The sequence below is a fragment of the Mobula hypostoma genome, chromosome 19, assembly GCF_963921235.1.
Source record: "Mobula hypostoma chromosome 19, sMobHyp1.1, whole genome shotgun sequence".
Lineage (NCBI taxonomy): Eukaryota > Metazoa > Chordata > Chondrichthyes > Myliobatiformes > Myliobatidae > Mobula > Mobula hypostoma.
Genome location: NC_086115.1, coordinates 49,809,738 through 49,824,720, shown reverse-complemented (window position 1 = coordinate 49,824,720; position 14,983 = coordinate 49,809,738). Strand labels below are relative to the sequence as shown.

At 37.3% G+C, this 14,983-nt stretch overlaps 1 protein-coding gene across 3 annotated transcripts in view; it reads left to right on the top strand.

The window, feature by feature from the left end:
- The window catches only part of LOC134359026 (ubiquitin thioesterase ZRANB1), a 67,779-nt gene that overhangs the window by 30,120 nt on the left and 22,676 nt on the right, over positions 1–14,983 (top strand). For all 3 annotated transcript variants that reach the window (XM_063071845.1, XM_063071846.1, XM_063071844.1), the window contains exons 3-4: positions 1,667–1,854; positions 4,966–5,119. In XM_063071845.1, the coding sequence (XP_062927915.1) occupies positions 1,667–1,854; positions 4,966–5,119 (342 nt within the window). The remainder of the gene's footprint in view (positions 1–1,666; positions 1,855–4,965; positions 5,120–14,983) is intronic.

Sequence of the window (14,983 nt, the reverse complement as noted above, 5' to 3'; positions counted from 1 at the left end):
TTGTTAGGCCTTGCTTTGTATTTAACATATTGAGTATTGTAAATTTTAATGAAGTGTTGAACAAACTTTTTCTGTCCGTGCCTTTCCTCATCCTGTTACCCCCTCCCCCCAAAATAAAACCTCTTTGTTATTAAATTGAGTGAGCTGGTTTTCTTTCTTCATACTCCTAAATAAAGATATTGCTAGATTGTTATCAAAGTCTGTCTTTGGCTACCCTACCAGTAAGTGCTCACCAGCTTGTATTTGCTTTACATTAGTGCCCAATCAAAATACTGCCCAAATAAGCAGGTTCAATACACTTTTGCACTGTCATAACTCTGCCATATGTGAAACACTTTTTGGCTATTCAACATTTTAATTGAATTGTAAGCTGATTCCTGACCTCTGCAGCATTTTCCTCATTATGCCTTGCTCTCTTTTATGCTACGTTTTTAAATGTAATTTTTGTTTTCTAGATCAGCTGTTTCAACTTTTGCTTTATCTGAAGTGTACATGTGGAAATAATTTCCTGAATGCTCATTGGAAGTGTGCTTCTTTCTTGTATCTAGTGTATTTGCTTTTGCATCTTGATGTTTGTGTCCATTCTTAGTTACATGTTTCTGCCGTGCTATCTCCTTCAGAACATCATTTATGGCCACATATATTGACCCCATCTACTCAATTCAGCCTTAGGAAGATTTTTTTCCCTGTACCTATATTTCTCTGGCCTTTTTTTAAAAAAAAACTCTCTCTTTTTATGTGCAGGGATGTCTTAATGGCTTTTTAATCGTAATGAGCTATCTGAAGCTATTACTGTTCCCCGTACGTAATTTTCCATATGAAGTCATTGAACAATTCTGTGAACTAACTCATTAGCAAGTGCAGTACATGAGTTAACAAATACTCTTTTGACACAAAATATTTTAAACTTTTTGCCTTGTTTAAAACAAAGTAAGCTAATCTATTTCTCAAATTGAGCAACAGGCTGCTTTTAGCTTTTTAAAATTAGATGACATTAGTACAACCATTCTTGGGAAAGAAATAAGTGTAGCTGATGTTTGATTTAATTATTTTTTCATTACAGTGAGCTGTGTTTGTATTAAAATGAAGTCACAGCTGCCTTTTCCTAAACTGCCTGTTATGAAGCATGAAATAAAAATTCAGCAGTTGACAAAACTTTGCTGAAAAATATGCCGTCATTGATGAAGCTTCAAGATATTTTGCTTGCATTTTAAATGATCTGTGAGATGTATCTTTCCCATCCACAGGTATTCATATTGAACTTGCCTTCACATATCTTCTAATTTTCTGTGATGGGGTAAGCTGCAAGCTTTTTCCACTGTCAAAGAATTTTTTATTCCTTCTCTTCCAAGCTCCCATAGTATTTAATAAGTTCTTTTAAAAGCATCTTATTTGCTCTCAATTCACATTTAACTATGTTATCAGAATTAAGAGTTGAAACGCTTTTTGCTATTAAGCAAATATTTAAAGGCAGAATCTATAGGTTCCATTTAGCAAGTTTTTTTTAAAGTTGTCATTTAACTGTTTATATTTTGAATGATTTATAATCATTTACTGTCTTCATATAGATGTGCTGAGTTCCAAATTCTGTGTCTTATGTTGACAAAATCAGTATGTAGCAATATTTAACAGGTATCTTAATTTGCACATTCATTGTATTCTACAGGAGTAGTAGAGGGGGATCTGGCTGCAGTGGAAGCTTACAAGTCATCTGGAAGTGACATTGCTCGTCAGCTTGTATCCGATGAAGTACGTCTGTTGAATCGACCTTCTGCTTTTGATGTAGGTTACACCCTTGTACACCTTGCTATCCGTTTTCAGAGACAGGACATGCTGGCAGTTTTGTTGACGGAGGTAAGTTAACCAATCAAACTTTTCTCTATTTTAACTACCCAGTTAAAGTGACCCCCATTTCTGTTTGCCAAAAAACAGGAGTTGATGTCAAATGTATTGCAGGTTAAGTCTAGTGAATTTGGTAAACTAAAGCCACATCCACACTACGCTGGATAATTTTGAAAACGAAGCTTTTTCTTTTCGTTTTGACCCTCTGTCCACATTGAAATGGTGTTTTCATTCCCCGAAAATGGAGCTTTTCTAAAACACTCTCCAGAGTGTGTAAATTTGAAAACAATTGTTGCGGTTGTAGTGTGGACAGGGTAAACAGAGAGATTTAAAAGCGCTGTCATGACAACACCACAACAACGCTTTTTCTGCTTCTGCTTGGTACTGCGCAGGCACTGCCGGACGGCTGTTATAACGCGCAGTCGGTGTGAGCGGCGTGAGAGTTAAATTGTAAAGTGAGCTTTTTTGACTATTTAAAAACGCTGTCATGACGTGCCGGAACAGATGGCGGCAGCGCGGCATCTCGTTGTTTTCTTGTACGCAACCCCCCACACAACCTAACAATTTCAGAACAGACGGCAACGAGACTGAAGCCAGAAGAGTTAGAAATGTACTCACCAAATACTTTGACCCATAGCTTACTGAATAAATAAGTATGCTCACTTTGCCCTGTTTTCTGTCCTTGCTTGTATGAAGGTGGTTTACTTATTTATGCAAGTACTTCTCTGACAATAGATGTGTAACAGCCTAATGTAACATTCTATGGAAATACAGGATAACACTGATACAGACATGTTTTATACATTTAACAAGGTGCTTTATTAATGCAACAGAGTTAGTCAGTTTTTCAGTGTTTGTCGTCAGCCGGGTCATACTGTCCGTGAATGCCCTGTTGGTTGCCTCCATACGCTCCAGTATTTGTTGTTTTTAGTTTTAAGCCCTCCTGCGCGAGAGCCAACAGCAATTCCTTTAAAGTTTTTCTAGTCTGTAACTGGACAAACGCACACCAAGTATACCATTTCCTCTTCGCTTGTTTTCTGTGTGTCCTGCGCATGCCCAGTAGGAGGAGATTCGCCCAAATATCCATTCTAATGTGGACGGAGATATTTTGAAAAACGCTTGGTGTGGACGCTTGTCGTTTTTACTTGAAACCGGCGTTTTCAAAATTATCCGGTCTAGTGTGGACGTAGCCTAAAATAGAGGGAACCAGTATAAATTCAAATTACATCTACTTTGAGGTACATATTAGTAAGTGTAGCATTCAATTTTTTTTTCACCATGAGGCTTGACATCTACAAAAAAAATTCTGCTGCCTGGATGGTTAGATTTAAACAGATAAAATTTAATCAGAAACTGGTGCTGCTCTGTATTGCTTACCCTGATCACCTGATTCATATTGCACTGTCAAGAGTTACTGCTGTTGAAGAACTGAGAGACTTTCATCATTGGTTGTGGAGTTGCTTTTAAACATGCAAATAAACTGAAGGTGCTGATGTACAGAGTGAGAGATTTGCAAAATAGACAAACTTTCTACTGTTATGCTGCATAAGCAGACAATTTGCTTGTCATGAAAATACTGCATTGGTTGCTGTAATGAGTCTCCTGAATCATCCTCAATTTGTCAAGAAACTGAAGTCCATTTTTTTATAGTCCAATTTTACATACCCTGAAGGTATTGTCAAGAATTTGAGATCCTGCTTCCTGGATGGCTAGATTTACACAGATTAAATTAATCAGAAATTGGCGCTGCTCTGTGTTGCTGACCCTACTCACCTGATACGTATTGCACTGTCAAGAGTTACTACTGTTGAAGAGCTGAGAAAATTTTCATCGTTGGTTGTGGGGTTGCTTTCAAACTTGCAAAGTAAGCTAAAGGTGGTTTACACATGGAAAGGGCATTAGATTTTTCCATACTATTTGCAAAGTAAGCTAAAGGTGGTGCTTTACACTTGGAGAGACCTTAGATTTTTCTGTACTACTGCCACCATGTCTCCCAGTGCACTTATTGGATTTTGACGTTCAAAAACTCCTAATCAAATGCAAAGGCTGTGGAGACTAGAGAATGCAATTGATTCTAGAAAATCTTACAAACTTGGAAAAAAGGAGAATTAGAATAAATTTGCCAATAATTTGTTATAGTGCTCAATGATGAATGAGATCAAGTTGTATCCTGTAACTTCTGCTTGTTCATGCTAAAGATTTTTTTAATTTTGAAAATATCAGCCAGGTTTTTGACCTCAAGGTAAATTTTGATGCTTACTTTGAAGCTCACTGCTCAGTTTCAAAGTGATATGGCAAACCTTTGAATAAATCAATGTTCAGTGCAGTACACTTCTATTTTTTACCTCCAAGATAGCAACTGGGGACACTTATGAAAAGCACATGAGCATCTGTAATCTAGAATTTCTAGAAAAAAGTGGCTTGTTTGAGGCACCACAATAAACCTTCTTTTCATTCTTTTTTAAAATTAATAATCTGTTATACAGAAAAATTAAGCTTCTTGTCATGAACAAAAACAAGTTTTGAAGTTAAGAACTAGGTGAAATTGATTTCAAAACAAAGCTACTGATTTGTGGATAACAGAGGAAACAGATGTTGCAGTGACAGTATAAAAGTTGAACACTGTGAAGATGCCAACATTTAAATAAGATTACATCCAATTTATTATATGACTTTAAAAAAATTGCTTCTCCCATTGGTTGTGCATTGTGAGTGTAAATAACTTGCACTATATTTAGCCAAGTTCAAAAATGCCTTTCATAGTCATTTTCAGATCAGTTGGGGAAGATGTCAATTTAGTTGTGGAATATGAAGCCTTTTGAAAATTTTGACTATAGCTAGAAGGCTGTTATCCAAACAGTAATGAAAAAAATGTGTTAGAAAATTGGAATGAACATGTAATACTGAAACCCAGTTTCCTATTACTGAGAAACCTAGTTAAAATTTGGATCAGTGACCTGTGATACGATATGAACTATCATTGACCTGAAACATTAGCTCTGAGTGTTGGTAGTATTATCAAATTTCCAACACCACCAGGGATTAGTTTTTGCTTATTATATGTTGAAACAATTTAATTTCTGAAGTAATTTAATAATTTAAATCTGTGTGCTTTTTCTTCAGGTGTCTCAGCAAGCTGCGAAGTGCATCCCTGCAATGGTATGTCTGGAGCTCACTGAACAGATACGGCGTGAAATAGCTGCATCACTTCATCAACGCAAGGGAGACTTTGCTTGCTATTTCCTGACTGATCTGGTGACATTTACATTACCTGCAGGTAACAACTATATTCAAAGGGGTGTATTCAGATGATTTGACTAATAATATGTCACCTGTTTTAGTAACTAGCAATCTGAAAGTGAAATCAATTGTACCTGCTGAGGTATTTTTATTTGAAGAAGTGAGTGTGCATTTGATGTAGGATGTAATGTTATCAGGAATATCATCTTTCTCAATGTGAGGTGAGAAATGTGCTCTGAACAGGGAGAATTATAATTGGATGCATTGCTTTCCCAACAGGCATTAGCACCAAGTCAGACTATGCTTTTTATCTTAAAATAGCAATTTATATTCATGTAGTGCTTTTTGTATGTTTAAAAAATTCTTAAGAATTTATGGGATGTAATCAAACAAATGTGTCTGAAGGTACAGATATACAGTAGCTCTAACCATAAGAGATCCCAAGACTAGAATTTTAAAAGGCTCCTTAAAGGAGATTTGGGAAGCTAGTAAAGTGGAAGAATTAATGCACATCAACCAGGCACATCATTGATGTAAACAACAAAACTTTAGGACTAAGTTAACCATTGGGTATCATTCTTTATTCCCAGCAGCTGCACGGGTCCTCCATTCAAAGAAATTTCTGTCATAGTTTTAACATTTTAAAGCAAATTCTACCTATTGGTTGAATGATATCTGCTTTGATGACTTGGTTGAGTTTCTTCAGTTGGAAGTTGATCCTACTGAAATGTAATCCACAATTCAAATTGGCTGGTCTGCAATGCTTGTCAGCAATTGACCCCAAACTCCTTTGGCAAAAGATAGATTCGTCTGGAAATTCTGCTACTAAAGTTCACTGACTTCCATTCTCTTCCATGCAATTATATCCAAAGTTGTGAGCCTGATACGTGATTTGACTGTGATTAGTTTCTCCAGTACAAACTGATAACCTTATGATTTGTGGGTATAATTGGCATTGGTGTCATTCTGTAAATAAAGTAATGTTCCCCTAATCCTAGTTGCTTCAAATAATGCTAGATTTATTTGTGCTGTTACTTGAGACCATTACAACCTTTTACCATCATTGCCAGCACAAACAAAATTTGCAATCTTCAATTAATGACTATCTGCTGTAGTCGCCCTCTATACCTTTAGATTTTTTTCTTGATTTGAAGAAGTTTGACAATGCAAATTATTTAAAAGTGATCTTTTATCTATGAAATTTTGTTCAAATATTCTTAGTTCAATATTCTTATACTGTAATTGGGTATTTCCATCCTGGGCTTTGTTATTTTGTATAAGAACTTCTATTCTTATGCAGTTTACTGCTGCTGTTTGAACATTCTAACTAAGCTGTACTTTTTTAATCTTCTGATTTTTTTTATTGAATCCCTAATTACTTATCATAAAATGTATATTGAATGGGGATGAATAAGTTGGTATACACCTGTCTAACAATCTCCTTTAAATCCGCAACCAAAAGACTAACTGCAGTTTTGCAAGCAAAAACAAATTGTAAATTAATCCTATTTTATTTTCCCCACATTCTATCAACTCCCCAGATTCCAGCATTCGCCAACCACACAGGGGAAATCTTGATAATTGTTTGTTATTAATATATTATGTACTGTTAAGTGACTAATTAGGGACGCGAACAATGTTATTTTCTATTGTTGGGGTAACTGAGTGCGAAAGAAGGCAAATTTATGCTTCAGATACATTGGTGAGACTACATCTGGAATACAATATAAGGTATTGATTGTCTTAATTGAACAAAGATGTTAATGCATTGAGAGCAGTTAGTTTGTCTTATGGCTAAGCTTGTATTTGCAGGAGTTTAAAGAATGAGAGGAGTCATGATTGAAACATCGGTGAATTTGAAGTGCGTTTCCTCTTGGGGGCAGGGGGAAATTTAGAATATACTTCTGAAGATCATGAGTTTATGTAACTCTTCAATTATAAAAGCAATGTTTCTGAAGAATTTTTTCAGCAGAGCTAAACTTGGATATACTGAATACTGCCTACAATGATATGTACCATAATAATAACAGATAGAGCAGACCTCGGAGGTCTGAGTAACCAATTATGTTCCTGATTTTTATGTTAATATACTTGCTTGTATCATTTTATTGAACTGAATTATTGTATTTTGGGAAGTTAAATAAGGGTAGGATTTGTACAAAGTATGCAGATGCTGGGAACCCAAAGCAGAATACACAATATGCTGGAGGAACTTAACAGGTCAGGCAGCATCCATGGAAATGAATAAACTGTTTGTTTCAGGCTAGAACCCTTCTGCTTCTTCAGGCTGAGTTGGATCTCAGCCAGAAACGTCAACTGTTTATTCATTTCCGTAGATGCTACCTGTCCTGCTGATTTTCTCTAGCATTTTGTTTGTTGCTTTGGATTTGTACAGCAAATGGTGGGATCCTGGTATGTACTATAGAGCAATGATATCTAGAGTTACAAGAACACAGTTTACTGAAAGTACGTTCACAATTGGATGGGGTGGTGAAGGTGTGTAGCATGCAGGTGAGACTGCACGGAGTATTGTGTACAGTTTTAGTTGCCCTATTACTGGAAAGCCATCATTAAACTGTAGAGAATGCAGAGTAGATTTATGAAAATGTCCCCTGGGCCTCAAGGGCCTGTGTTACAGAGAGGCTGGACAGGTTAAGACTTTATTTCTTGGAACACCAGAGACTGAGGGATGACGTTATAGAGATGTCTGAAATCATGAATTTATCGTGAAATCATGAAAGGTAGATCTAATGTACATCTTTTCCCAGAAAATAAGAATTAAAAGCTGGAGGATATAGTTATGTTCAGAGGTGACAGACTTTATAGGGACCTGAGGAGCAGGTTCACACAGAAAGTGGTGCGTACATGGAATGAGCTGCCAGTGGAAGTGGTTAAGGCAGGTACAATAATGTTTGGATCAGTACATAGATAGCACAGCATCAGAGTGATATAGGTCATACGTGAACAAATGGGACTGTCTTAGTGGGCACCAAGGTCATTGTGGCCAAGTTGTGCAAAAGGATCTGATGTTCAATTACATCCGTAGAGCTCTCCAGCACTAAGGTCACTTGATCAGAATGGTTTGATCCGAGTAATCTCTGCAGATGAGCAGTTTGGTATGATCTGCAAATTGCCATTGACTCTCCCAAGTGCCAACCTCAAGATAAGGTCAGGAATTTTATGGGATACTCTCTGTTTAGTTGAGTACAGCTCCAAAAGCACCAAGTTTGATGACCATACTGAGAAAATCATCCTGCTTGATCGATACTGTCATTCATCCCATCTGTCATTGCAAATTTTGACTACAATATGTATTATCTACAAAATGCATACAGTATTTGCCAAGGTTCTTCCAAAAAAATAACTCCTGTCAGCAATTTCTGCCACCTATAAGAACAAACTGAACAGATGCATTGTAACATAGTCACCTGTAACTTGCCACACTCTCAGTTGCATATGAGCTTCATTCCTTCCCCCCCACCCCATCATCCATCAGGTGGACTTGAATAGTCGGAAAGTTGGTTCACCACTACATTCTCAATGGTTATAATGACTGGTCTTGGTATGTAACGCTCCTTTAAATCCCCTAACTGAATATTTACAGAATACCCTTGGTTTTCCTCTTTATAATAATGGGATAATCTAATTTAGAAGTCAGAAGTGCATTTCAAAGAAATAGTGAATCATATGAGGCAGATTGGATGCTCCTGTTGTATGGGGGCATAACTACAGATTGCCCCCAAAATGTGACAGTGCGAAGACATCCAGTATTATGGTTAAATATAAAGTTACATAGATGAAAAAGTCCATCTTAGAATAATATAAAGCTTGCCAAAAATGTAGGTAATGCACTGAACGTTTGCACCATGACAAAATCATGCAAATGCCGATATTACGTTTATTGATTTCTAGTCCCAAAGTGATACTTTTCAAGGATGATCATGCTTCTAAGGAGTAAAAAAAAAGTAACATTTTCAGTACAAGTAGAATGAGTGATGCCACTGGGGTTCTGTTTAGTTATTTCTGAACTCTGTATGGATATTGAATTCAAAAGTTTATTGATTTAAGAATGAAAAATTTTAAATGAATGTCAACACGTACGTGATTCCAGATTTCTGTTTTACTGTTGATTCTGAATTGGATATGTAAGTTCATTCTAGTTTATTGTCATGGGTTTACATACCAGTGACCAAATGCCATGAAAATTAGCACATTATATTACAAATGTGACGAGCATGAGTTTGCATAATTTAACATTTGTATATAACTTTCAAGATAAAATAAAATACAAGGTAGGGTTAGGGCTTTTCAGGCCAGTTCAAGACCCTAATGGCAGGGGGGAAGATGATGGTGAATCTTGAGGTGAACTGTACCTCCTGTATGATGACACCAAAGAGAGCAGAAGGTTTTAATGATGGATGTCGCCTTCCTGAGATGTTGCCTTTTGTAGACAGTGGAGAGAGCCACTGAAAGCTCATCTAGCTATTCAGCATGGTATTTTTTATGGAGGTGGCTTGAGATATTTTTACTTGAATGAACAGTATCCCTTAAGGGAGTATCTGATATGCAAGGAACAAAACCAGCAGGTCAGTTGACTTATTCTGTTCAATAGTTGATAAGAATCAATTGTTCTACAGTTAATAAGAAAAACCTGAATGAGGTTTAATATCACCGGCATGTGTCGTGAAACTTCTTGTTTTTGTGGCAACAGTACAATACAATACATAATAATAAAACTGAATTACAGTAAATATAACTTGGTAGTTAAATTAAATTAGTGCTTAAAAAGTAGTGAGGTAGTGTTTATGGGATCAATATCCACTCAGAAATCAGATGGCAGAGGGGAAGACGTTGCTCCTGGATCATAGTGTATGCATGGCATCATAATATTTCTTTTTTTTTCCAAAAAAGATGAGGGGGGAATGGGGAGCTGTGAAACAGCTTGATATTAATGACAGAATAAATTATGCTAATTTAGGTATTTAGAAAAATTTACAGTGCCAGTAAAGATGCCTTGTGAAGTTCCTGATGAAATCACATCTGCAGTATTGTGTAGAGGTGTTATCTCTTATCAAATGAGCAATGCATTTACAAAGAGGTAGTGCAACTAATTTCAGCAGATTTACTTACTGGTGGGGAGTTGATGAGAGAGATTAATCAGACTGAGTGAGATATGACTGTGTTGAAGTGTGCAAAATTTTCAAAGCTTGACAAGGTAGATACAATGTTTTGTCCTGGCCAGTGGTTCCCAACATTTTTTTTGTATGCCATGGACCAATATCATTAAGCAGGGTGTCTGTGGGCCCCAGGTTGGGAGCCCCTGATCCTAGCTAAGGTATCTATACGTAGTGATCACTGTGTCAAAATAATGAGAATCAACCTTCTCATCACAACTGAGATATTGAAATCTTGCTGAAATGAAAAAAGTTGCTATCCTAGGGAACTACTCAAGAGAGCTGACGAGTATTAGTCACCAACGATGTTACAGACACCGATCAGCAAATCGTAATTCAAGTAGTATTAAATAATAGGCACTTGCATTTTGAGTTTGTATAAGCATTCTACTTTGCTGAGAAGCCATACAGAAGTTCACTGCCACAGCAGTGGCTATTTGTAAAATCGTGAATTAATGTTCTGTGCAAGACTGAGGCAGAATTACACTTTATCAAATTAGTTTCAGAAATTTTGAATGACTAAATAAATAAGCCTATCCATTTTCTAAAAAACATTAGTATACTTAAGATGAGATTCATAATAAATAGTGTTCCACTAAGGTTTGTTAATGTTCTAATTTGTATTTACTTAATATCTATAATGATTGTATAAAGTAATGCATTAAATAGAGTTATAGTTTTACAGCACAAATAGGCTTCACTTTATTGTGCCCATGCATTTTATTTTAAATAAGGATATGTCAATTACATTGAAATGAAATTGTGGAAGTAAATTTTGTGGCTGCATTCATGTTTTGGGATGTTTTTAAATAGTGAAGGAAACTGGTTTAACATTGACTGAATCTATAATCTGAAATCAGCAAGATTAGAGGTTGGGGAAAATCTTATGGGTCAGATTGTGCTTGATCAGACACAGAGTCCAGACTTGTCACCTGCTCAGCTTGCCCATCTGGGTGAAGAATTTTGGGTGGAATAACCTCTACATGTGATGAATTGAATTGAGAAGGGTTAAGATTTAGATTTAATTAATTTGGATTCAAATTTAAATAATTAAAAATTAAAATGAATTAATTGAAAACATCTTTTGAGTTAATAAATAATTTAACAGCATCTAAGATGAAGTAACCTAACAGTTATCTTCGTGGATGGAGCAGTTCATACAGCAGAAACTTTTGGCATAAAACTGCATATATATACCTCATCTCCAGCTTTTTGATGCTAAGTTCAGTGGGAATGCACCAGAAAAACATTTCAGAATGTATATTGTATACATTTCTCTGACATTAAGTTCAGCTTTGAAACCTTTGAATAAAAATGAGCCATCAGGGTATAGCCACAGAACAATGTATAGGTCATCCAGCTATGTAGGTTTGCAATTCATCATGCAATTTAAGCCCTGTCTTCAACCCGAATGCATCATTTTTACTTCATTTGTATCTTTGAATTTTGAAGGAAAAAGGAACTTGGGTAATAATCTTGCCTGAGCTTGCCAGTAGCACTTTACATGATGAAAATGCTTTTCTAGGTAACAGCCAAGATGACAATTTTGGTTAAAATACCGGTCATAGTTAACAGTAGTACTTGCATTGATGGGTCTTGGCTGCTCTGTTGATCATGAAGCTGTATGATGGTTTTAACTGCTAAATATTAGCTGTTAATTCAAAGGTCAACTGCTCTAACCTAGATTCCATTGACACCTCACTGCAAAGGACAAAAATAATTCCTGTTTATGGAGGCATAAATTGACAAGGAGCAACTAATGCTGATTTGTTCAAAGCAGATTATGTCTTGAGTTCTTTGAACATAAGCGTTAATTAATTTTTGCATATGTCGCGTTTTGGGCAGCTGTTTCAAAGCTATAAGTAGAAACCAGGATATGGTTTGTCTTTGATACTTCTAGATATACCTTGTTATGGCTGTGCAACATGACAGTAACTTTCAGGGACACTGATGTCCTCTTTTCTAAGACTGACTCAGACTTTAATTGGATGTGAGAAGCTAGAAGCGGTAAACTTTTCAAAATTATACTTCAGCTGGTGCCAAATGAATGACAGGTTATGTTTAAAAACAAAGGATCAATACAGGTTTCCCCCGCCATCTGACTGTAGAGCGTTCCTATGAAACAGTTCGTAAGCTGAAATGTCGTAAAGCGAAGAAGCAATTACCATTTATTTATATGGGAAAATTTTGTGAGCGTTCGCAGACCCAAAAATAACCTACCAAATCATGCCAAATAACACATAAAACCTAAAATAACAGTAACATATAGTAAAAGCAGGAATGATATGATAAGTACACAGCCTATATAAAGTAGAAATACTTTTCCACAATCATTACTGAACTGCTCTCCGTAGCGAAAATCTCATGCAAGCGCTGTCGGCAGAAACACAGCGCAAGCGCTCTCCAGTAACCTTTAAGCTATGAAGCTGCCAAATCATACCAAATAACGTAAAAATACACAGCCTATATAAAGTAGAAATAATGTATGTACAGTGTAGTATCACTTACTGGAATCGGGAAGACAGCGCCGAGCACACGGATGATGGTGTGTTAGACTGAGTCTTCGGAGTTTGGGTGGTGCAGCGGCCCCCACCCTCCAGGCCGCCGAGCGATACATTGCCACGAAGCATGCAGGAATGCAGCGGTAGCCAGGAGGCACACAGTACATCTTTAAGAAAAAAGCCGAAACAAAAATGCTAATTAATTAGGTGCCTCCCAGTACGTAATTGTCGGCCCAGATCAGTGCCGATTTCCGATTGCGTCGCCTCTGATCTGGGCTGACAGTTACGTGTCGGCAGCACCTAATTAATTAGCATGTTTATTTCGGCTTTTTTCTTAAAGATGTGCTGTGTGCCTCCCAGCTACCGTTGCATTCTCCGCAAATCGGTATCTGTCCGTGGCCTGGGGGTTGGGGGGGGTGGGACACTGGGGTGTCATCTCGCCATAATCTGTTTCCATTAGAGCAGGCAGGTCTTTTTCTATCTCTGCCCGCCTCGATGTGGCTGATGTGGAAGGCTTGATTGACTGCTGAGCCTCACGCATTTTTCTATCACGCAGTTCTTTGTAAGGACTCAAACCATCCTGCAAATATCCCCTAAACCGACGTACCCTTTCAAAATGAAAGTCTTACTTTATTCATTCAGTTTCGATTGTTATCCTTTTTCCTTCCAATTGCATCAGCTCTTCATCTGTCAGTTCTTGGTCATGGGATGCCAAAACCTCTTCAACATCATGTTCGTCAGCTTCCACAAGCCAAACTCACGTTGCCCTTATTTCGTTCACCACGATCAAAACGCTTAATTATGTCTAGTTTTATGCTGTGTAACACCCTTACGAGCTCTTCCAGGCTTTTCCGATACCATAGAACTCATCTTGCAAACGACTGCTCACAGGCTCGTGTTTAAGCAATGCCGGCGAGAATCCGGGGGAGAGCGGCTGCTCGGGGCGCGCGCTGCCTTTTATCGCGCACTGCTTTTTTTCCGTAACAGTGAAAACACCTTCAGAAAGCGAAAACAAGGTACTAATGTAGGTCTTTTGTAACAGTGAGGTTTCATAAAGCAAACGCTCGAAAAGCGGGGGACACCTGTATATAGAATCAAAAAGGCCTCTGCTTGCAAAATAATAGATCTGAATAAATTGTGAAAAACTACTTGCTGTAGAAATTCACTAAATTGAGGTTTGTGTACATAGCTCATAAGTGGAAGATTTAAAAAGAAATAGTTTTAGGCTCATAAACATGAGATTCTGCAGATTTCAAAGAACATCTTGAGCAACACACAATTTTGGAGGAACTTAGCAAGTTGGATGGCATCTATGGAGGGGAATAAACAGTGTTTCGGACTGAGACTCTTCATCTGGAATGAAGAGGAAATGTGCACAAGTCAGAATAAAAAGGTAGGGGGAGTAGTAGAAGCTGGAAGCTTTGAGGTGAAATTGAGGGGGTGTTGGGAGAAGGATGAAGTATAAAGCTGGGAGCAGTTGGGTGGGAGAGGTTAATGGGCTGAAGAAGGAATCTGTTAGGAGAGGACAATGGACCATTGAAGAAAGTGAAGGAAGAAGGGCACCCAAGGGAGCTGACAGACTTGTGAGGAGAAGAGAAGGGATGAGAGTAACCAGAATGATGAATTGAAAATGGGAGGAGGAGAAATTAGCAGAATTTGGAAAAACTGATGTTCCTGCCATCTGATTGGAGGCTACTCAGATGGAATTTGAGATGTTGCTCCACCAACCTGAGTTTGAGTTCATTGTAGTATCGATGAGGGCATAGGCAGACATGTCAAGGTAAGGCTAATGAAATGGGAGCCTTTCTATGTTGGGAGCTACAGCATAAAGCAGCATTTTTTGTTGTAAACTTGTATAAAGGTTTGGTTAGACTACATCATATGTTCTTTGTTCCAGCTGGATGTATTAACCTTTGGTAATGCAGCATATTTGCAGTGTTGCCAGAGCTCCAATGATTACACTATCAAGAAATTATTGAACATAGTAATAATACTGAGGTTTTGGTATTTCAAATGAATTGAGAAAATGTAAGGAAGCCTTTTCTGCTTATGGTGGCAGGGAATATCTGGTCTGTTTCAGAATTGGGACCTTCAAAAAACAAAACTTGGAAATTTATAATTTTGATGCCAAAAGAGGAACTTAAATGTCTGATCTCATTTCTTAGAAAGAAAGTTAAATATACTGTTGTCCTTTATTACAGATGGAATATAGTACAGCGGTGCTAG